This window comes from Phocoena phocoena, chromosome 20 (assembly GCF_963924675.1).
Source record: "Phocoena phocoena chromosome 20, mPhoPho1.1, whole genome shotgun sequence".
NCBI lineage: Eukaryota > Metazoa > Chordata > Mammalia > Artiodactyla > Phocoenidae > Phocoena > Phocoena phocoena.
Genome location: NC_089238.1, coordinates 4724516 through 4749580, shown reverse-complemented (window position 1 = coordinate 4749580; position 25065 = coordinate 4724516). Strand labels below are relative to the sequence as shown.

General features: G+C 41.6%; 1 protein-coding gene across 1 annotated transcript; it reads left to right on the top strand.

Moving 5' to 3' along the window:
- Nucleotides 1–2198: 2198 nt before the first annotated feature.
- Nucleotides 2199–25031, top strand: LOC136140945 (zinc finger protein 83-like). Its single transcript, XM_065899082.1, has 7 exons — nt 2199–2534; nt 2703–3393; nt 3478–3618; nt 3784–4102; nt 21256–21313; nt 22006–22273; nt 24934–25031. The coding sequence occupies exons 1-7, from the start codon at nt 2199–2201 to the stop codon at nt 25029–25031; spliced, it is 1911 nt and encodes a 636-aa protein (XP_065755154.1).
- Nucleotides 25032–25065: the final 34 nt, after the last annotated feature.

Below are 25065 nucleotides of genomic sequence, written 5' to 3'. Positions count from 1 at the left end.
GAACCCGTGTCCCCTGCATCGGCAGGCGGACTCTCAACCACTGCGCCACCAGGGAAGCCCTATAGCTCTGTTTTTGAAATACATAGTCCAAGGCTCTGAAATTTTTCTAGTTTGTTTGCTGTGATAATCCACCCTTAGTTAATGGACAACTTCTGGTGGACTCTATGGAGCGGGTTTACTGGGTAACAGAAAATTCTTACAGAGAATGCTTTTCCTCATATCTTGTAACATTTTCCTGCTACACACAGAATCACCACTTCAGGCTATTTAGTGGGGAGTTCAGCATGTTCCAGGTTACCATCAGAGCCTGGCCGATTAGCCTTTCCACATTCTTTTTTCTGCTTTTGTGGAGTGACACGAAGGCATGTCTCAAGGGCACTGTGACAGTGTTTCGTATATGCTAATGACCATTCCCTTTCAGCCTCAGTTAAATGGTATAGGAATTTCTCCTAAGAAAAGTGTCCAAGTTCACGTCCCCATATTTGTGACACTGTTGAGTAATTGTTGTTGATGCCATATTTTTCGTTACCTGTGTGTGCACCATCGTTCATTCTGCGTCTACACCTAATTTTGAAGCATCTTAATGAGAGAGCTTATGAGGTGGAGCGACACCTCCAGTGATGAACCAGAAACCGTTTCCAGGAGGGATGCCTGAACAACATTTTTAATTACACAGCTCACGTCTTCTTGCATCTGCCTTGAAGTTTTCTTTTTAAACTCTTGGAATTTTCTGTGATATTTTGTAATTTATACTGCTTGTCTGGGTAGTCATGCTTAAGTGATGTTGTCTTAGTCTGTAGGTCTAGGTTCAAATCGTGTTTCTCTCACTACTTTCTGTGTCAGTCGGGATCATGTACAGAAAACTGTGAGTCTTCTGTCCTAATTTGAAAGATTGTGGTAAGTTTCTTCAAGCCATTTAAGGGAAATTATTACTGTTAGATGCCTTAGAAGAGTGCACGTTTTTAGTAAAGACTCAAAAGGTAATTTTGTACATCAAGATATATTAATAGTGTGTCATGTTTATTAACGTCCCTTTGCATTTGATATCGTATGCTTCTTTTGTTTGTTTTGCAGTTTGTCTCAGTGATGTCGTTTCTGACCATAGTTAATAAATTTACTACTTGCTCACTCTGTATTATGTATATTGTGGGCCAATGAGCTGGATGTTTAAGGGCACTTCACAGGTTGGGAATTGCTCCATTAATTGGTTGTAAATATAAATGGAGAATATTTTATTCATAAATATCTAATTTTGATTTACGGATGATTGGTTTTTAGATGTTTTATGCTTTTTCATGGATACATAGTTTTATAGGAGGTACCGAGAAAAATATTTTGTTTTTTAAAAGGTTGTTTTATCAAATTCCTCATTTTCTCTATGCTATATTTGTTTCCCAATTCTATCTGCAACTCATTTAGATTATTCATTAATATGCTAGTTTTCTTTTTTCCTTTTATTTTGGCCATGCTGCACAGCTTGTGGGATTTTAGTTCCCTGACCAGGGATTGGACCTGGGCCCTCTGTAGTGAAAGTGTGGCATCCTAACCACAGGTCCGCCAGGGAATTTCTGCTAGTTTTGTGTTACTGACTGTTACAACATATTGTCTGCTATTTAGCACTTATTTATGAATAATAGGTATGCAGAATATACGCATAGTGTAATGTATTTTTCTCTTCAGCTATGAGACAGGAGTATGTTTACTGTGAATTGGTGTGTGCTTATACATCGTGGTGGAAATATACACTTTCTTTGATAGCTAACAGAAGTTATTCCTATGTGAGTATTTTTGGCATACGTTGTTTGAATGTACAGTACCCTAAAATTAATCACTTTTTCTTTAGTCACTTTCTTTTGTGTTCCTAAAAACTTGAAGATCTTTGTTGGAAAGTTAATAACTTTGGTATAAGTGTTAGTTTTGGTGTAAGATCAGGTATTTAACATGAAGCATTTATTTATGAATTAAAATGAATAGGCTACTTATGGTTCTTTTATCTTCTAGACATCTCTCCGACACACGTGATCAAGAAATTACAACTGAAATTAAACACTGGTAGAGGAGAGGTATTACAAACAGTGATGTTGGGAAGACATGAAAGGAATAAAGTGAAATGTTTTAACCTCAGGGAAATTCAGGAAAATATATCTGACTTTGAGTCTCAGCAGAGAGATGAGGTAAGAAATTACAAAGGAACTCCTATGTCCCATAATGAAAATCCTACTGATAAGAGAGATGGACTTGGTAGGAGTGTTGTAGGAATTAAGCCTATTGAAAATAGGCTTGCATCAAGCTTTCGGGATGAATTGCATATATTTAAAAGTGAACAAAAAATTGGTGAATTTAATCAAGCTGACAAGAATATCAACAGTAGTGCCTCATTTTCACCACCTCAGACAGTTACTCCTGTTGTCCAGACTAGCATTTCTGATACAAATGGGAATGATTTTGTGCATCCTTCAGTACTGACAGAAGACCAGAGGGCACACAGGGAACAACCTTACCAATGTATTGAGTCTGGCAAAACCTTTCATCAGGTCTCAAACCGCACTCGACATGAGATCATCCATACAGAAGAAAAATTACATAATTGTGATGTATGTGGCAAAGTTTTTAGTCAAAATTCAGACCTTGCCGTTCATCAGAGAATTCATATTGGAGAGAAGTCTTACAAACATAACGTGTGTGGCAAAACCCTTGATCATGGCTCACACATCACTGGACGTCAGATAATCCATACAGAAGAGAATTTTTATAAATGTGACATATGTGAAAAAGTCTTTAGTCACAAATCAAACCTTGCAGTTCATCAGAGAATTCATACTGCAGAGAAACCTTACAAATGTAATGTGTGTGATAAAGTGTTTAATCACAACTCGAATCGTAGAAGACATCAGTTAATCCATACAGGAGCAAAACCATATAAATGTGATGTATGTGGCAGAGCCTTTAATCGAAATTCAATCCTTGCACTTCATCAGAGAATTCATACTGGAGAGAAACGTTACAAATGTAACGAGTGTGGGAAGGTCTTTAGTCGAAAAGGAACCCTTGCAAGTCATCGGAGAATTCACACTGGAGAGAAACCTTACAAATGTAATGAGTGTGGTAAAACCTTTTATCACAGCTCAATCCTCACTCGACATCAGATAATCCATAAAGGAGTGAAATTATATAAATGTGATGTATGTGGCAAAGTTTATAGTCGAAATTCAAATCTTGCAGTTCATCAGAGAACTCATACTGGAGAGAAGCCGTACAGATGTAATGAGTGTGGCCAGGTCTTTAGTCAGAAAGCAGCGCTTGCATGTCATCAGGCAATTCATACTGGAGAGGACCCTTACAAATGTAATGTGTGTGGCAAAATCTTTCATCATAGCTCGAACCTCAGGAAACATCAGGTAATTCATAAAGGAGGAAAATTATATAAATGTGATGTGTGTGGCAGAGTCTTTAGTGTAAGTTCATACCTTACAAAACATCATAAAATTCATTCTGGAGATAAACCTTACAAATGTAATGACTGTGGTAAAGTCTTTATTAAAAAAGCAATCCTTGCAATTCATCAGAGAATTCATACTGGAGAGGAACCTTACAGATGTGATGAGTGTGGCAAAGTCTGTAGTCTAAAAGCATCCCTTGCAAAGCATCAGGTAATTCATACTCGAGAGAAACGTTACAAATGTAATGAGTGTGGCAAAACCTTTCATCGGAGCTCAACCCTCACTCGACATCAGATAATCCATAAAGGAGTGAAAGTATATAAATGTGATGTATGTGACAAAGTTTATAGTCGAAAATCAGTCCTTGCAATTCATCAGAGAGATCATATTGGAGAGAAACCTTACATATGTAATGAGTGTGGCAAGACCTTTAATTACAGATCGAAACTCAGTAGACATCAGTTAATCCATACAGAAGAGAAATTATATAAGTGTGATGTATGTGGCAGAGTCTTTAGTCAAAATTCATATCTTGCAAGACATCAGAGGATTCATACTGGAGAGAAACCTTACAAATGTAATGAGTGTGGCAAGGCATTTAGTCAAATTCCAACCCTTGGAAAGCATCAGAGAATACATACTGGAAAAAAAACCTTAGAAATGTAATTAGTGTGGTAAGGTCTTTAGTCAAAATTCACTGCTTGCAACTCATTGTAGAATACATGCTGTAGAGAAACCTTTCAAAAAAGTGCTGAGAAGCCTTTACTCAGATTTCAACCCTCACTACACATTAGGTAATAAATACAGAGGGGAAACCATATAAATGTAATATAGATGGGAAGGACTTCCTTGAAAATTGACACTTTAAGTTGTTGGGAGATTCATAGTGGTAGAAATCATGCAAATGTGTTCAGTGTGGCAAAGGCTTACCTATGATTGGATAATCCATGCTAGACAGAAACCATAGAAATGTAATGAATGTCTCAAAGTCTTTAGTCAGAATTCATACCTTAATATCCACCGAAGAATTTATACTGGAGAGAAATCTTTCAAATATAATGTGTGGCATATCCTTCAGTTTACTTTCAGTCCTACCTTACCATCAGGTAATCCATACTGGTGAGAGACTTTAAGTGAGGGTTTTAGCAGGTGTCCACATGTTACGCTTCATTGGAAAATCACGCTGGAAAGAATCAGATAAACGTTATTTAGTATGACCAGGCCTTTCGAGAAGAAATTCATTCACCAAAGAATTCATTCTGGAGACTACCTCACAAATGCCATGAATGGGAAAAACCTTTATTCAGGGCTCACGTCTCACCAGTCATCAGATAATCTATACTGGACAGGACATTCCAGATGTAATGAATGTGTCAAAGCTTTTGTGTTGTGCCTTAAACTGAGTGTTCACCAAATACTTCATACTTGAACATTCAGTGAGTATTGCAAGGTTTCAAGTTATTGCTCATTCATCACTAGATATCAAAATACTTATCCTGGAAGGAAACCACACAAATGTAATGTGTGTGGCAAGAAATGTAAAGGTTTTCATCAAGTATCAACACCTTTGGTGTAATGATATGGAAACATTTTGAGCCCTTCTGGCAACAGACTGTATTAGAGAATCCATACTAGAAACAAATGTCTTTAGTTCTTTGAGAGTAATCTGAGATATTGCATACAACAGAAGAATTACAAGTCACATATGGTAAAACGTATGACATGATGTGTATGACAGGAAGAAGGACATGTGTGGAAATGGCGCGTTATCTTCAGTGTATAAATATTTGTCTTTTCTTGAAAAGGCTATGTTGCTCTTAACGCCTTTGAACCTGAAGTTTGAAGTCTGTTCATTTTATGCCTTAAGTACAGGACTTTCAGAATGGTCTCTGGGAAAGAGTCAATAAGATGAGGGGGCTGACTTCATTAACTATAGTTCATCCACATCCATGTCCCCTGGTAAAAGTGGGACCCGTTATTATCAAATTCAGTAGCGTGTGAATTAGCATTAGTTGGGGGGTGGCAGTGAATAGTGTAAAACTGACATGACTAATCATGCTTGCTATGTTCAGGCCCTTCTGTAGGGAGGCCATTACAGGTTACAGCACAGAGTGGTCTGCCAGCTGGCCGTGAACAGAGCAGAAGGGACATTAAGGACTGGGCTTTTCCCGGGAGGAGAGTGACAGGTTCCTAGGGGCTGATTATGTGGTAGAAACAGTACAAAGGAAAAGCTGATCACTTTTTGCAATGAATGGGAATAACTGTTGTATATATGTATGTTTAATGAAAAATTAGTTTTCTTCTTGGAACTTGAAAGAGAGCAGTTAGCGTGAGAGAAAAACAGTATGTGCATGTGTATGATTTACATTTGACTGTTGCCGTTACATTTTGCTTTGGTTTAATTCTGAATCAATTAAAATAGGTGTTCTTTAATTAATAAAATCAATCGTTTTTCATAACCCTGGATGAATCATGTTTTGTCCACCAACACAGTTTTATTCCACCATAATACTTTATAACAGAAGCTAGCATTGCATCCTTAGGCTCTCAGGGTTGAAAGAATCTGTAAAAATTTCTTTCCCTGATGGAATCAAACAACATACAATTTATGGATTATATATTCATAATTTGTATCTGATTTATTCTCTGCAAACTCTGCTCCAGAATATTTATGCGGCTATAGTGAAAATACCGTAGGAGTGCATTTTAGACTGTGCCTTCTATTAACAAAAATTGAACCAAGTAAATTGAAAGAACTAACTGGCTTTCATGAGTGATTTGTGAATCAGTGTGCATCCCATCTAGTATCAATAAATAAAGAGGGGAAATAAATAAATAAATAAATAAATAAAGAGGGGCTCAAAGCGGCTGTACAAAATGCAAATCATTTGTAAATAGAAACCAGGCAGGATAAGAAAGATATTTCCAAAAGAAAAAAGTTTTTTTGGCAAGGTTACCTTTTGCTGGGGGAGGGATTGCAGAGGTCTTATCCTGTAGGTTACATCTGTAGTGTTCAGGAAATTCCAGAGTGATTGATTTAAGGTCACATTCCTGGGAGGGGTGAAACTGCAAGGAAGTCTTGTTTTGCTGTCCTGGGGGCAAGCGACTCCACACTGGGGCTGTTTTTTTTGAACATTCCCTAAAACCTGCTCCACATCCATGAGTATGCATTACATGAACGTAGTGCTTCATATTCTTTCTTGTGTCCAAGGTAGATGTAGGGCATGCACCTTGAGTGACATGACGGGAAAATAACAAATATAGTACGCATATGCAAAATATTAGAAAACTTAAAAATCATAAATCTCTCTTTTGTGCTTGAATCACTCAGTGAAATAATTTGAAAATATCGATGTTCATGAGTTTTCTCTTAAAAATGAACAATGTACAACGGGAATTTTTTTGTTTGGTAGATTAACTTGAAATTTCATACATTCACTCCCCAAATATTTTTTGTTGTTGCTAATTGTAGTTGTAGCCATTCAGTGGAAAAAGGTGGGACCCCACTAAAGGTCATTTAGATTGATATTAACGTTGAAGTGTTACGAGAATGTGTGTTACATTATTCAGGTTTCTAGGGGGACAGGGGAGACTTCTAAGTTGTTCAAAAAATGATTTGAGACAACAGGGAACGGTCACTGGCTTGGTTTGTTAACGTGATCGCTGTTTGAGGCTTGTTGGAGGCTATGCATATGGATTGAACTACCAGTTTGCATCACAGGAGGGATCCATCAGGCCTCCTTATCGGCTTGCCCAGAGAAGCAGAATAGGAAGAGGTTGTGAGACTTAGAGCGTGTCAGTGATCAAGCATCAAAAACTGGAGTCAGACGCTTTAATGAAACACTGAATGTTTACTCCCGAAACTCCTGACTTCTTGGTTAGGATACACCATAGTTTTCTTTTCCTTTTTAAAAAAATGTATTTATTTGGCTGCGTTGGTCTTAGTTGCGGAGTGCGGGTTCTTCGTTGCTGCATGCGGGCTCAAGAGCCCGCAGGCTTATTTGCCCCACGGCATGTGGGATATTAGTTACCCAACAGGGATCGAACTCACATCCCCTGCATTGGAAGATGGATTCTTAAGCACTGGACCACCAGGAAAGTTCACCATACTTTTCTTCATGCTAATAATTCATTACAGTTTTCCCCCTGCAGCAGATGTATGTTCTGTTGTTCAATAGCGTTGTTGAAAAAGTTTGTAAAATAGTATTTAATAAATTGCCTGAGATATTTTTACCCTCGATTAATAAAAGTTAATGCGTGGAACTGTTGTTTAGATAATCTCAGCAATTTACCAAAGAGCAGTTATCCAAAGGCTATGAAGATTTTGGTTATAATCATTGTATTAAGCAGTAGGTTACATGGTTTCTTTTCTTTTGGTTTTTTTGTTTGTTTTTGTTTTGTTTTTTTGGCAGCACCGCATGGCTTGTGGGATCTTAGTTCCCCGACCAGGGAATGAACCCAGGCGGTGGCAGTGGAAGCCCTGAGTCCTAACCACTGGACTGCCAGGGAATACCCTACATGGTTTATTTTCTACTGTAATATATATATTTTTTAAATACCCCTTTTCTTTAGCATTATTTTTTCCTTCCAGACATATTCCCCTTTTACACCAAGGGATGTATAAATCTGTGGGTTGTTTGGGGACTCTTGTGACATGAATATGCTCATAACGCAATGACATGTACAAAGTAGGAAACTATAAACATGATAGAAGTGTGTTCTTTTAGGGGCTCAGTTAAATGGAAGAACTGGAATGGCCAAATGGTGAAGTGAAATCTTTTACCTTGTGAGTTGGCTATGGTCAGGTGTTTGAAAATCAAGTTTGTGGAGTTGAATAAACAGTGAACTTGTTACCGAGTCCAAGCTTGCTCTGTTAGCCACACAACAGGCCAGTAAATCGGGAGACGAGGAAGGTGTTGAGTCAAGGAACAGCAACTCTTTCGGAGAGATGGCAGACTAGTGTCTCAAGAAAACCCATCTTATCGGGGTTTGGATGCCAGTTTCTTTTATAGAAAAGAGAGGCAGAGGAGGTGGGGAAGTAAAGTAAAAAGGCCATAAGTCTTGCGAATATCTCCTGGAATGGCCAGCCTTGGGCAGGGCATGTGTTAATTTCTTCTTTCTTGCAGCCATTCACAGGTGGACAGGGTCAGGGTGCTTCCCTGAACAAAGGCACTTTAGTTTAACCTTCAGGCAGATGGGTAGGGTTCCCTGAGGTAGGCCGTTGTGTATAGACAGTATCCTTTCAGTGAACAAAGGCAACAGGAAGCAAAGGTGAAACAGATCCAATATGGAGTCAGGATTGACTCTTCTCTGTTACAAACTGAATGAAATTTTAAGGGTGAATAAGAAAGATCACAAGATTCCAGCTATAGTTTTTGACAAGGAGACAATCTCCATTGCCAGATATCTAGAAGCCATTGTGACACTTCTCAGTGATTGTTATTCACCTTCAGAGTCAGTGAATTCTGCAGAGAAAATAAGATTTGTGCTACTCATACCATGACAACTGACACCAGATATCCTCCAGGTAGAATTTGATCCTGACCAAAAATAAAATGTTTTCCTTGGATAAGTGATCTTAATTTTGATTTGTATTATCTTTTCTCTCACAGTTCAAGTAAGAGTCACTGTAATTAAGGCTTTATGCCCAAAAACTTACTGAATTTTCATGTCTGAAAAAAGCACTGACGTTTACTTTCTTTTCACAAATGAAGGATTTTAGGGCAAAGGCAGATTTAGACCCATTCAGTTCCATCCCAGCAAGTGACTGAATCAGGAATTGAATCCGTGTTGTCCAGCTTTAGAAACAAATCTTTTAACCAAGATGCTACACTAACAAGGCTAATTATTTCTATCCTTCAACTATTCAACATCTGTATTTAATTTTGCATCTCTTGCCTTTTTTTTTTTTTTTTTTTTTGTGGTACGCGGGCCTCTCACTGTTGTGGCGTCTCCCGTCGCGGAGCACAGGCTCCGGACGCGCAGGCTCGGCGGCCATGGCACACGGGCCAAGCCGCTGTGCAGCATGTGGGATCTTCCCGGACCGGGGCACGAACCTGTGTCTCCTGCGTCGGCAGGCGGACTCTCAACCACTGCACCACCAGGGAAGGCCTGCCATTTTTAAATGACTTAACTTCATATGTAATTGTGGTTATGGTAACTTCCTATTATGTCATTACTTTTTTTTTTTTTTTTCCCCTCCTAAACTGAAGGTTTGTGGCAATCCTGTGTGGAGCAAGTCTTTGGCACCATATTTCCAACAACATTTGGTCACTTCGTGTGTGTCTGTCACATGTGGATAATTCTCAATGTTTCACACTTATATTTGTTATGTTGTCTGTGACTAGTAATCTTTTTTTTTTTTTTTTTTTTTTTTTTTTTGCGGTACACGGGCCTCTCACTGTTGTGGCCTCTCCCGTTGCGGAGCACAGGCTCCGGACGCGCAGGCTCAGCGGCCATGGCTCATGGGCCCAGCCGCTCCGCCGCATGTGTGATCTTCCCGGACTGGGGCACGAACCCGTGTCCCCTGCATCGGCAGGCGGACTCTCAACCACTGCGCCACCAGGGAAGCCCTGTGACTAGTAATCTTAATAATACTAAATTGTGGAATGAAATGCCTGCTGCTTGGGAAGGAGGCCGCCCCACTGGCAAAGGAGGAGCCAGCCTGTGGACGGGTCTTATTTGATCTCTTTCTTGGGACAGGTTGCTGGCGTCGCCACAGTTGTTCATGGTGCAGTTGACAGGGATGCAGGGAAGAATAACACGAGGGGCAGGTCCTCGTCTCAGTTGTATTTCTGGGCGAGCTGCTGAGTGAAGGCTCCATGAAGCCACCCCTCAGGTAAAGCAGCAAGTGCAGGGTGGACTCTGGATATCGTATTCTGAGAGAGTACGACCCTCCGCCAGCTCTTTGCCCACAAAAATCCAAGGCTGCTGGCCAGGTGGAACGCCCTCAGGGTCTTCACAGAGATGTGTATGTCTGCATCCACTTGGCTGCCTCTTTAAAGAGATTGCAGCAATAATGTATCTTTTATTTAACATTTTGTACTGCCATTGCACAATCTATAGTCTAAAGTAAAGTATAAACATGAATTCATAAGCACTGTGAATGTACAGAATTCATGTGACCGATTTAATTGCAGTATTTTCTTTATTGGGGTGCTCTGGAACCAAATTTCCAACATCTCCAAAATATGCCTGGGGTTTTGTTTCAGGAGATTAGTTTCTCCCCTAGAGAAATCCTTGTTTGACGTGGGAATGCTTTCCCAACTCACAAACCTGTTTCCCTTACAGACTCTGCCACTCAGACTGAAATAGGTAGTTACTCATGTGAGCCCTTCCTGCTGCCAGGATTTTCGTGTGGTGTATCGGTGTCAGTCGGGGAGGTCGACAGCCAGTCTCTGAGATATGTCTGTGATTCTGACATACCATCTCCTAGAACTTCATATTCAACATCAATTCAACTGTAGTACAACTACAGTGTACAGCTGGTGAGCTGAGAGTGTTTCTGAAAAACTTTGTTCCCACTTGCCAATCCTGTGAACAATTAAAAGTTTCTAATGGATGTCACCAGTGTATATTAGAGACGCTTCCTTTTCTATGACCCTTTTCTATGGCAGACTGGTGTTCTCATGGCAGAAACAGGAAATGCTGAAGTCTCATACTGGCTAGAATAGTGATGTTGAAAATATTTTCCATGGGTGCTTTTTCAAAAATTCATGCTTTCGTGGCAAATTATAAATGTTGACATATTCAGTTTTCATTTTCACTCAATTCAGAATACATTCGAATTTCCTCCTTTTCCTAAAATTACAGGTAGATAATTATTTTCCAAATATTTGATTTCCAGGAGAGTTTTCTGTTATTGATTTCTATTTTAATTCCATTGTGGTCATACAAACATTTGGTATAACTTGAATTCTTACAATTTATGAAGATGTGTTTGGTAGCCAGAAATATGGTTTGTCTTGCTGTTGCAGAATGTGCACTTCGAAGACTGTAAAATTCTCTCATTAGGTGGGTTATTCTTGAAAAACAAAAGAAAACAAAAACCCTCCGTTTTCTTCCTCCTGTGGAAGGAAAATTCAGACCTTCCTGCTGTGTGTTTCTTTCCTCTGTCTCCTTTATGCTGACACTACAACCACCCTTACACAGAGCACTTTTGACAAATTTTGGTCACCAGTGTGTGGGGATTTTCCCCACAACAAGCAAGTCCGTACAACCCCAGCTGGGTGTCCTGCAGTGCAACTCAGTTCTGTCTTCACAGAAATAACATGGAGACCCCACAAGACTTCCCCTCCAGCACATTTCATATGCTAGTCACGAGTTCAGGTTATCCACCTGTGCTTCTTATTAACCGGTTATGTATCACAGTTTCCGACAACTCTCTTTTTCAGTTCAATGAATTGGCTGGAGCACCTCACAAAACTCAGGAAAACACTTCCATTTACCAGTTTATTAGAGGATATGATAAAGGATACAGGTGAATAGCCACATGAAAAGATACATGCGTGAGTTCTGGGATGGACCCAAGTGCAGGACCTATCATTGTGTAGTTGGGGTGTGTCACCCTCCCAGCGTGGAGCTTTCTGAACCAGCTAGTGTTGGGATTTTATGGAGGCTTCCTCAAATAGGCCTGATCAATTATTACCTCCTTTTCTAGCCCTACTCCTCTCCTCTGAAAATATGGAGGGTAGGGTTGAAAATTCAAAGCTTCCAGTCATGGCTTGGTCCTTTTTTAAAATTGAAGTATAGTTGATCTACAATATTGTGTTAGTTTCTGTACATCAGCAATGAATTCAGTTATATATATAATTTTTCAGATTCTTTTTTCATTATCATTTATTACAAGATATTGAATATAATTCCCTTTGCTGTAATGTAGGACCTTGTTATTTTTCTATTTTATATATAGTAGTTTGTATCTGCTAATCCGAAACCCCTAATGTATTCTTCCTCCCCCTTTCCCCTTTGGTAACCATACGTTTATTTTGTATGTCTGAAGTCTGTTTCTGTTTTGTAAATAGGTTGATTTGTATAATTTTTTAGATTCCACATATAAGTGATATAATATTTGTCTTTCTCTTTCTGACTTCACTTAATCTGATAATCGCTAGGTACCATCCATGTTGCTGCAAATGGCAATATTTCATTTTTTTGTGGGTAATATTCCATTGTATATAAGTACCACATACTCTTTATCCATTCATTTGTTGATGAACAGGTTGCTTCCATGTCTTGGCTATTGTAAATAGTGCTGCTGTGAACATACAGTTGCATGTATCTTTTTGAATTATAGTTTTGTCTGGATATATGCCCAGGAGTGGGATTGCTGGGTCAGATGGTAACTCTGTTTTTAGTTTTTTAAGGAACCTCCATACTATTCTATATAGTGGCTGCACCAATTTACATTCACACCAACAGTCTGAGGGTTCCTTTTTTTTTTTTTTTTTTTTTTTGCGGTACGCGGGCCTCTCACTGTTGTGGCCTCTCCCACTGCGGAGCACAGGCTCCAAATGCGCAGGCTCAGCAGCCATGGCTCACCGGCCCAGCCGCTCCGCGGCATGTGGGATCCTCCCGGACTGGGGCACGAACCCGTGTCCCCTGCATCAGCAGGCGGACTCTCAACCACTGCGTCACCAGGGAAGCCCTGAGGGTTCCTTTTTATCTAATGTGGGCTTCAATGGCTGTTTTTATGTGGGAACATTCCTGTGTAGCCCACGTGAGTCTAATATTTTTGGTGTGAGGGCTGATTTTAGTATGGATGCCCGCCATGTCTTTTCTCACTGTGTGCTGGCTGTTATCCCCTTGATAGGGGATGTGATTGGAGTGGTGGTGACCAGAGGCTGCACTGGATGTTGAATGGGGCCTCCTCTTTGCTCTGTGGTTGTCACAGCCCTTTCGGGGGCTGGGTCTGCTCCCCAGTTGTTGGAGTAGAAGCTCCATACCCACTCTGAGCTTCAGCGTGAGGTTAGGTGGGACTGGAGCACTCCTGCTGGGAGAGGAGCCAATGAGTATTCCTCCGCAGGAGCTGCCCAGCAGAAAGTGCAGTCTGTGGAGTCCCCTGTCACTCCTGTGTGCTCAGAATTGTTGGCAATGCCCTCGCCCACGCCTCAGCTCCGGGAACGCAGGCAATTGGCCTGGATGTCCGTCAGGCGCTGTACTCACAAAGCCACAGGAGCAGATCTGCCTAAGTCAGGCTCCGGGACCCACCATAGTGGCGCACCTGGACCCGCCTTGGGAGCTATGGAATCAACCCACACCCCGGCCTCACCTCCGTGTGCGCTGCTAACATCAGACCTACCCCAGCCACTGGAGCCCCAGTAATACTCTTAGATATCCCGCAGGCGCAGAGTTTACAAAGCCACCAGCGGGTGCACATCCTCCAAAGTTGCAGCGTTCCCAGACCCGCTCAGATTTCAGCCCCGTGTGTGGGCAACCCGCTGACGTTAGGAGCTCCTAAGCTCGTGGAGGCGGAGCCCTGGGTGTTCCGGCCGCTGTCCATGCCCCGCCCCTCTCCTGTAGCGCTCCGCCCAGGCCCTGTCCCCGCCTCTTCACTCCGCACAGGCGCAGTTCCCAACTGGGGGCGGAAAGCGCCCAGCAGAGGTCACACTGCTGGGGTAAGTTTCTTTTTAACGGTCGCCCTGTACGTCCTCAGGATTTGCCCGTGACTTCTGAAATCCCCACACCCGCCCTTCCTCTCCAACTAAATCCAGGCGTAGCCGGTACAGTCCTTCCCTTTTGGCTTTGAAATGGCTCTGAGGCCGGTCCCTGCCCTTGGCTCCTTGGCTTTTCTGCCTTCTGTTCACATAGACACCGCCTTTTGCGACATATTCCTGCTTAAAACACTTTACGACCTTTCTCCCTTTCCCCCATGGAAAGTCCTTTTCCTCGAGTTGTATTCCAGACCCGCAGCCTCGCCGTCTCGGCCCCTGGAGGGCAGCGCCGGCTGCCCCGCTCCCGGACAGGCCGCGTCCTCTCCCCGGTCCTGGGATTCTGGAGAGCCCGCCCCTCTCCTGAGACCCCTCCCTCCCCGCCCCTCTGTCCTCGCGTCTCCTCAGGCCGGTCCTGCTTCGCAGGCCTCCCCTTCATAGTCAGCCCTTCCCCTCACCCCGCGAAGGGGGACTTGACCTGGGCCAGGCGTGTGACACCGGTGTTCTTCAGTCTCAGATTCTACCTCGCTGGAGAATGGCCTACAGAGCAGCATGGTATTGGGAGAAAGAGGACAATGGTCACAAGAGGAAGGAAGAGAGAGCAGGAAGGAAGCATAGCCACTTGGGGCGCCAAAGAGTGGGGAGGAAGGGAGTGTAAAGGGAATAAAACGGATGTGGTCGAGGGAGAGAGAAAGCAGAGATGGGGGAAGAAAGAGGCAGAAATATATGGAGATTTAGGACAGTAAGAAAGGTGGGGAGAAAGAGCAATAAGAGGGGGAACAAGTTGCAGAGTGGGCATCACAGGTGTGAAGGAAGAAATAGGAAGGGAGAAAAAGCAGTAGAGGGGGACAAAAAGAGAAAATAGGGAGCTAGACAAAAGGGAATGAAATGGGAGCACCTAGTATAGTGCAGGTAGAGGGGAAACTGGGTCCAGGTGGATGGTGGGTTGTTTGGACATGGATGATTAAGTTGTGATGTACGAGTTGTGGCTTTAGAATTGAATACATTTAAAATATGTTTAAACTATACAGATAGAGGATGAGAATTGCAAAGTATCTGTCTACAAAGCTTGTACATTTTGTAGTTATTTGTATCATAAGATAGCTTCTTTTTGCAATCCCTGTTCAGCCAGGGGGCAGTGACTTATCAGTCAGTTGTGGGTCACCCCGCTTCCCATTTCCTGACATAGGGTAGAGGATGGGGGAGAGAAGTGGGATTAGAAATGACTGACTTTGTATTGCATGGTGCCCTTTTAAAGGAAGATTAAAAGTGTTTTTTCTAATGCTTTTACTTTTTTCTTCCTCGTTTCTTTATACTTAATCCTTTTTGTAGTTTGGGATAGATCTTAGTACATTCAATTTCAACTTTTTATAAATAATTGTTAACTTCTGAAAAAAGCTGTGGTGGCTTCCTACAATCGACTCATGTCATTCTTTTCTAAATAGGCTATATTCCCAAAATTGTTTTAACTTTGAGACCAAATTCTTTAGATTAAAAAAAAAATTAGAAATTCTTTTCAGTTTGTTTCAGGTATATTTGAGGCCTGCATTTTACCTGAAAACTGGATTTGCCTCTTGATGGCTCTTGAGCCAAAAGACACAACAAAGTCAAAGTCTAGGAGAAGGAAGGATGTATTACTTACCCCATGTAAGGAGAACACCTAGGATCTTTCCCAAAGCAGTATTTCCTGGAACAGCAAAATTAGGGAAATTTTAAGTTAAGGGTGCATGCATATTCATAAAGGGGCTCGGTGGATATATGCAAATTAATCATGGGGCTTGAGCAGAGGAGAATTCAGCATAGAATTGGGGCAAAGCTTGACAGAGTCTGGGTCTAGTTGACTGAAGTCAGTAGGGTTAGCAAAGTTTAGCATTATCATTCTTTATGTTCCAGTTAGTCTGGTGGTTGAGTGCTTGAGGAGGTTTGGATCCTGCAAAACAGCTCAAGAATATGCTTCAGGTTAATCTTTACCTTCAAAACAGGACTGGGAGTCTTTACAACTGATTTTTTGTCTCTGATGTGGTTAAGTTATTTCCCTGGCCTGGCAATAGCTGTTTATTCTACATTCTATTGTTCCCTTAAAATCAGTAACTACTGAGGCCTGTTCTTTTGTAAGGGCAAGCATTGTGGCCAGGTGTAGATCACAGAATGGCTTAGGCTTAAAATGGCTTCTGTTCTGTCAAGGAAACTATGTCTGATTCTCTTTCTCCAGGGACCCTCTACCCTTTTGCCTACAAAATTCCCCCTTGAGAAATTTCACTCATTTTTGAGCGGTACAGGCCTGAAGGTCATTCTTCTGTAGTTGCTTCTTGCTGAGACTGGGCGTTGTAGTCTCCTTACTTAGAGGAGTGAAACTCTCGCTTCTAGAGCTAGAAAAGCTTTGGGGCCCACAGGAGTAGCATGTGAACCTTGCTTAAAAGTCATTATTCTAGCAGGTGTACGAGAGGCACAGCGAGAGAGACAGTTGACAGTGACCTTGTAAAACACACAGCCGGTTATCAAGAGTACCAGTAAGAGAAGCAGTGTCATTAGCAGAAACTTGAGCCAAGAGCCCCCTGGTATAACAGATATATGATTTGCAAATAATTTCTCCCATTCCATAGATTGTCTTTTTACTATGAGCGTGCTTTAATGCACAATAATTTGTAATTTTGATGTAGTCCAATTTTCTCTGTTTTTACTTTGCTACCCTACCTTTGCTTTTGTGGTCATATCTGTTCAATCATTGCTGAATCCATTGTGATGAAGGTCTTCCCCTATGTTTTCTTCTAGGAGTTATATACTTTTTTAAGTCTTACGTTTAGATTTTTGATCCATTTTGAGTTAGTTTTTGATTAGGGTGTGTGTCGCATAATGGTCCAATTACATTCTTTTGTATGTGGATATCCAGTTTTCTCAATACATTTTGTTCAGTAGACTACCCTTCCCCTATTGAGTGACCTTGACACTCTTGTGGAACATCATTTGACCATATATGGAAGAGTTTACTTCCAACGTTTTTATTCTATTGCACTGGCTGGCTGGCTGTCTTATGCAAGTTCCACATTGTTTTGATTAATTTAGGTTTGGGATAAGTTTTGAAATAAGGAAGTGTGAGACCTCCAACTTTGTTCTTTTCAAGCTTGTTTTTGCTATTCATGGTCTGTTGACATTTCATGTGTATCCATGTTTATTTATTTCTTCAAAAACGCTGTTGGGATTTTGCTGGGTATTGCTTTGGATCTGTTGATTGCTTTGGGTACTATCGTCATCTTAACAATATTTTCTTTCAGTGCATGAATTTGGGATATCTATGCATTTATTTTCGTCTTTTCTAATATTTTTCAGCAATGTTTTTAGTTTACAGTGTGCAAATCTTCCCCTTTGGCTAAGGGTATGCTTATGTATTTTATTCTTTTTGCTATTATAAATGGAATTGTTTTCTCAATTTCCTTCCTGATTGCTTATCATTAATAGAGAAAAACAATTGATTTTGCATGCGTTTTTTTTTTTTTTTTTTTTTTGCGGTACGCGGGGGCCTCTCACTGTTGTGGCCTCTCCCGTTGCAGAGCACAGGCTCCGGACGCGCAGGCTCAGCGGCCATGGCTCACGGGCCCAGCCGGTCCGTGGCATGTGGGATCTTCCCGGACCGGGGCACGAATCCACGTCCCCTGCATCGGCAGGCGGACTCTCAACCACTGCGCCACCAGGGAAGCCCCTGCATGCGGATTTTATACCTTGAAATTTTTCTGAATTCATTCGTTTGTTATATCAGGGTGTTTTTTGCGGAATCGAATGGATTTTCTACTATTAGATTATGCTGGCTCTAAGCAGAGATATTTCTGCTTCTCCTTTTCCTAATTACCCAATTTCCTAATTACCTTTTATTTATTTTCTTGCCTGTTTGTCTTGCTGGAACTTCCTGTTATGTGTTCTTTTTATTTATTTATTTTTTTGGTTGAGTTGGGTCTTTATTGCTGCGTGCGGGCTTTCTCTAGTTGCGGCGAGCGGGGGCTACTCTTCATTGCAGTGCGTGGGCTTCTCATTGTAGTGGCTTCTCTTGTTGCGGAGCATGGGCTCTAGGTGCGCAGGCTTCAGTAGTTGTGGCACGCGTGCTCTAGAGTGCAGGCTCAGTAGTTGTGGTGTACTGGCTTAGTTTAGTTGCTCCGTGGTATGTGGGATCTTCGAGACCAGGGCCTCGAACCCGTGTGCCCTGCATTGGTAGGCAGATTCTTAACCACTTCACTACCAGGGAAGTCCCCTATTATGTGTTTTATAGAAATAATGAGAGCAGGTGTCTTGTTTTGTTCCTGATCTTAGAGGAAAAGTTTTCAGGCTTTCACCGAGTGTGATGTCAGTTTCAGGCTTTTTATATATGTTCTTTTTTGTTCTGAGCTAGTTTTTTTTTTCTGTTTTTAGTTTATGATTGTTTTTATCATAAAGGCTTTTAACTAGTCTAATACTTTTCTGCATCAATTGAGATGACCATGTATTTTTTTCCTTTCATTCTTTTGATATAATTATAATGAAATATTTCCATATGTTGAACCATCCTTGCATGCGAAGAATATGTCCTCCTTGGTCATGTTGAATAATCCTTTTAATGTGCTGTCAAATTAGGTTTAATATTGCTTTATTGATAATTTTTGTATAAGTATTCATTAGAGATATTGTACTCTGGTTTTCTTGTAGTGTCTTTGTCTCGCTTTGGTATTAAAGTAATTCTGGCACTGTAGATTGAGTTTGGAAGTGTTCCCTCCTATTCAATTTTTTTGGTAGGGTTTGAGGAAGATTCGTCTCGTTTTAAAATATTTGGCAGAACTCTGCAGTGGAACTCTCTGGGTTCCCTTTATTTTTGATTAGTGATTTTCATGACTCAGTCTTGGTAGGTTGCGTATTTCTAGGAATTTATGCATTTCTTCTAGGTTATTCAACATTTTGGCCTATAACTCTTTGTAGTATTCTCTTCTAGTTCTTTTTATTTCTGTAGAGTCAGTTGTAATCAGTCCCCTCTTTCATTTCTGATTTTAGTTATTCAATCTCCAAGACCCCCTTCAATGAGGATTTTATTCACTTGCTTTAGCAGCAGTCATGGGTCGGTTGGGGTCTCAGACCGCTAGTCTTTTCCACACACTCAAACTCTGCCTGAAGAATTATTCTTCCTTCATGTATGGTATTGTCCTTGGACTGCTGCTCCAGACATGCCCACCTACCAGAGTCCTGATACATCTAACTATACAGAATCTGTCTCTCAGTCTGAAATAGAAAACACTTACAAACTGCTTCCTGCTGCCCAAACTGAGCTCAATATAATGATCAAAACAGCCGAAGCATATGTGTGAGGGAGGATGCCAGAGCCTGAGATATGGGGTAGTGTTCCTATGACCTCATCTCCTCAAAGAATTTCAGTCATCTTTTCACCTTTTTAAAAAAAATATTTATTTGGCTGTACCACGTCTTAGTTGCGGCATGCAGGATCTTTTTCTTGTGGCATGTGGGATCTAGTTCCCTGACCAGGGATTGAACCCAGGTCCCCTGCATTGGGAGTGCGGAGTCTTAACCACTGGACCACCAGGGAAGTCCCAATCGTCTTTTCAACTTGAGTGGCAGTGGCGGTTCACACTTGAGCACAGGAGCTGGGAATAGTTTTGAAAAACTTAAATTTCTTGAATCTATTAGGAATTTCTAGTGAGCATATCCAAAAGGGGAGAAATTCTTCCTTTTCCATTATTCCTGGTGGCAGACAGGGTATCATGTGGACAGAGGAGGAAATACTTAGGTCTGAGCCATGGAAGACCCACAGAGAAGCACATGTGTCTCAGTGGATTCCCTGCCTCCCTGAGAATTTCCTTTACCCCAAATCTAACGCTTTCTGAAATCTCTGAGGACCCCTGAAATACCACCATTTATGGGCAAAGAAATGGAATCACACAATCAAGGACTTTCAATTTTTAAATTTTTCAGTAAGTTCAATGAATTTTTAATTAGCACAAAAGAAAGACAGTGAGTCAATAATTGAGATTAGACAATATTTGCCCCATTTCTCCAAATCAATACAAATCAACTGTGAAGCCTAGATGAAATGGACATTTTCTACGAAAATATATTCTACCAGTATTGACTCCAGTAGAAATAGGAGTCTAAACAAATGAATATCCATAGAGGTAAGGGAGAGTTTTATGAGTCCCATACAAATAAAAGCACCAGGGTCAGATTAGCAGGTAGATTCTTCCATTCTTTTAGAGAACAGATAAGCCAATGCTATGTACTCAATTCAAGCCTTAAAGAGGAAGTACAATTTCCAAATAGTTTACATAAATCAAATAAAATGCTGATACTCAAATGTCCTAAAGTTTGTACCAAAAAGAATACTATGGAAAGATCTCACACCTGCGTACAGATGGCAATATTTAAAATAAAATATAGCAAAATAATAGATGACTGAATTTTATGTCTGGAATTCAAGCATGATTCAGTGTTAGGAAATCCGTTAATATAGTACATTGTAGTAGTGGGTATAAAGAGAAATCAGGGGATCTTACTCATAGTTACAAAAACATCTATTTGGAAGAATTGAACTTGTACGTATGTTAACTTAAACTCAACACTGGGAATTGATGCATTTTTTCTAACATGTCAAAATGAAGTGATTATCTTGCTCTTTGGGAAGCATTAGAGTTATTCCACTAAGGTTAGAAAACCACACTAAAAAAAGCATATGATCACCTGTTCATTCATTTCTCATGTGTTGGAGGTTTAGCCAGGGCGATTTAAAATGGCATGAGAATGGGAAAGAAAAATATAAAACTATGTTTGCAGATCATGCAATCATACATCTGGAAACACAAAGGAATTGATAGAAAATCTACAAAAGATAAGTCAGGAAGATCATATAAATATACAAAAACAGTAGCTTTCATAGGTGCAAAAAAGAATCATTTTACAAGTTATAGTGCAAGAAACTTTAATTAGAAAAGCATAACCAGAAATGAAATAAACTAATTGGGAGTAAATCTAACAAACTTTTTAAACCTATGTGAAGAAAACTATAAAACATTCCTGAAATATATGAAAGCGGATATAAACAAATGGAAAATCACATCACATTCCTGGGTAAAAAATTCAGTATTATAACAAGGTCAATTCTCCTTAAGCTAATTTATAAACTTAACCTGTTCCCGATATAGACTCTCAGTTTCTGAAGCTAGCAATGTTATCGAGAAAATCTTACAGAATAAAGAACAAGTAAGAATAGCCACAAAAGAGAAGCAAAAAAGAGTGGCTATCCGTAGGAGACCTGTTTATTCATGACTGGTAGATCAATGAAGTTAAAAATTCAGAAATATGCCAAAGTGCGTAACAAAAGTTAATAAGTAGCAAAACCTACAGTGGAGATACTAGTATTCGGGAAATGGAAATTCCTATCAGAATGACAAGAAATGGTTTTATTTGTCACATCCTATAGTCAGACAAAGGTCAAAGAGTAAAAAATAATTAAAATATGGTTGAATTATTTAATAAGGCTTGATTCTCAAGCACCTGAGTGCAGCCAACTCCTTGCTCACAGTCTCCAAAGGAGTCCCTCATACAATGACACATTTGGGGTTGAAAATTTTCCTCTGATTTTTTTTTCTGTGCTGCCTGTTTTGCGGGATCTCAGTTCCCCGACCAGAGACTGAAACCCGCCGGGCAGTGAAAGTCCAGAATCCTAACCATTAGGCCACAGGGAAATTCTGATATTTGATGCCTCCAAGTGAATGGGGAACACAAGAAAAAGTTATGCTCTGAAGGGAAGTAAGTATAAAATTGCACATTCCGCACAGGCACAATTTTGCATTTCCTGTCACACTCCAGTTTCCATCACCTACTCTAAAACTCAGGCTGTCGCTTAATTGAAATAAGAAGTTGTAACTGCTCTGCACCTAACCTGGGTCCAGAGGACACCAGACACGTTCAAAGGATCCGAAGCAGAGAAGCAGAGCCTCTCAGGAGAGAAGAGGAACAGACCAGAATCTCCGAGGAGCGGGTCCGAGGGCCAGACCCGGCGTCCGCAGGGCGGCACCACCAGAGACACTGCCTCCACCCTCCGGAGCGTCCGAGATGCGCCCCTAGGCGGCTCCGCCCCCTGGCCCGGTGGTGCGCATGCGCACGCGCAATTACCTAGGGACGCGGAAGCGGATCCTGCGGTCAGACTGGCGCCGGCGGGTGAGTGAGTCGGTTCTTTGGTTCGTAAGTGCGCTATGCGATCTCCGAGCCCCGCTTCTCCATACCTGGGTTTCGAGGGTGTCCCAGCAAATTAAAACCCCTGAAGGCGGTCGTCTCTCTCGCTCTGAGTCCGCCCCTTTCGCCTGTCGCGGCGTCGCCAGAAGACTCGGTTCGGGCCTGGGAGTCTGGGTCCGGTTCCGGTTAAAATCGTTCTGACGCAGGTACCGGCCCCAACTTTTTGCCTTCGGTCCGTAGAGACACTGACCTCCTGCAGCGACGTTTTCCTAGTCTGACTCCCTTTCTCAAACCTTTGTATGACTCCCGGCTCCCCTCCTTCTCCCACCGCCCCCCCGCCCCATTCCGTTTTGTTAAGTCCTCACTCAGGAGGTGGATCGCCCTTGACCTCCCTCCAGGGAGAGCAGAGACGGAATACAAAGGCAGAAGTATATGCAGTTAGTGAGGCATCAGAACGTTTGGGGAGAAAGAACGACAGGGATTGCAACAGAGATTTCAACAGAGCGAGGCCTAACAGTCTGTGAGAGGAAGAATAGAGAGGGAGGGAAACAAAATGATGCGTATGAACAGAGAGGAGGAAACACAGAAATGGACACAAAAGGAGAGGAGAGAAACAGAGGACCCAGGGAGACATATACAGGAAACAAAGCACGTGGTGGTGGAGAAAGCGGGAACCCAAACCCAGGTGAGTATTGAGTTGATTAAATATGGAATATTAAGTTGTGAAATACTAAGTGGTGTCTCTAAGCTAATCTATTTAACATTTTTTGACATGTTTAAATTATGCAGAAGAGAATGACGGTTGCAAAAGCAGGTGTTTGAGGCGTCTGCATTTTCTAATCATTGCTTCAGATGATAACTCCATTTGCAAGCCCCGTTCTTCCAGAGGGTGGATTCTTAGGTCAGTCAGTTCAGGGTCATTCTCTTCCCTTCTAAGAAATGGGGGGAAGTATTTGTGCCACCCACCACACAGTGCTTTTGTACTGTTGCCTTACTATGGCTCATGTCAATCTTTTTAAGATTTGATATATCCTCACACTTGTTTTAACTTTGATCTCAGAAGCGATTGGGTATGTTTTAAATGTCCAAATTATTTTCACTCTAAATTTCATTGTTCAGATTATGAGGTTTATACGCTTTCTACTGTATCCTGTATTGGAACTATTCTTTGATGTCCGTTAAATAACTTCACTATGCATGTGGTAAGGGTGTTGATCGTCTTTTAACACTCAAAACCTAGTTTAACCAGTTAGTTTAGTACTCAGTAGCTTCTTTCTTCCCTTAGGTGATCTGCTCAATTAGTGAGCGCTGAGTTTAAGTGTCCAACTAAGTAGATTATCCCCCCAAGTCCCCTTTGTCCTTTCTGTGCAGATGTTAACTGATGGGCTGGACTTGTTACTGACCTGGGTTCTTGGACTCTAATCAGTAGAAATCGATAACAGGCCAGACGAAGAATTCAGGCAAAGCTTTACTGGGACTCGTGCTGCAGCACAAGTGAGGGAGAACGAGAAACAGGTGCCCTTGCTCGCCCCCTGATGGGGGGTGGTGGTTTTGCTCTCAGCACCTCAGAAGTGGCGGTTGGGTTTTGGCCTTTTTGTTTCTTATTGTTTATAAGCTGTTTGCCCAAGCTGTGCATGTGTGCAGTTATTTTTAGTGCCTTATGGCTTCTTTGTATTCTGTGTTCAGGACACATCTGTCCAGGTGCAGGCACTGTAGTCAGGTTCCAGCCTTTTCTAGATTGATGTGAAACTTTGTTCCCACAGAACCCATGTGTGCATGATGAAGAGATTGTTAGGGCTCATGTCCACGGGTGACCCTCTTTCTTGTTTTTCTGGAGGAATAACTATCTGTAATTTCATATTTTTTGACTATAACGTTTTCTGGAAAAGAGGAATTAAACGTTTGAATTTGATTAAACCATGAAAGAGAAGCTTCTCTTGCTCAGGAATAGGAAAGGTAATCTGGAATTAGGACATTCAAACCCTTTCTACCTAAACCTATCCAGGCTGCCACTTCCACCTAGTTCTGTTCATTCAACTCAGACTTCTTCAGGGTAACTTGGTAAAATTACTCCCCCTCCGAGCCTCAGTGTACCCACCTGTGCCATGGAGAAGATAGAGGAGAGCAGTTTGCCTGGTTATAATTGAAATTTTAAACATAGTCCAGTCCTCCAGCAATTATGGAAAATGCTTAAAAAAGAGGCCAGGGGCATAGGCCCAGAGATGGAGGCATACCTTTTTCTCAGCTTATCTGTAGCAGGAGTAAATCATAAGTTTGATTGCATCATCTCTTGGCATTAAATCTTTTATGGTTTCCCATCACCCTCGGGACAGATGGTTCAATATCGCTCCAGCAGGGAGCTCTGGAGCTGGGGTGGCCCCTCCAGAGTTGCTCCCAGTTAACAAAAGGGGCAAGCTTCCACATCCTGTGTCAACCAGTCACTGGATGCTGGCTGCCTCCGGAAGAGAGCAGAAGCTGGAGGAGGCACTTTCCTTTGGATTAGTGCCAAATGGACAAAGGACGGAGCAGTTGCATCCAAGTGGGCCTTTTGGCAGCAGGGGGGGCTTCCTGAAGAAGTGGGTGACAAGCTCACTAATTGATCTTCGTGTAGGAGTTTATTGTCCCTGTATCCCTCGTGTTAACAGTTGGCAGCAAAGGACTGTCTTTCCCCCACGTTAAGGTTCTCCTTCTGGTAGCTTTGTGGCAGATGCCAGAAGTGGGGTATGTTGGTCGTAAGCATTAAACAGCATATTTCGCTCCCACAGAATCATCTTACC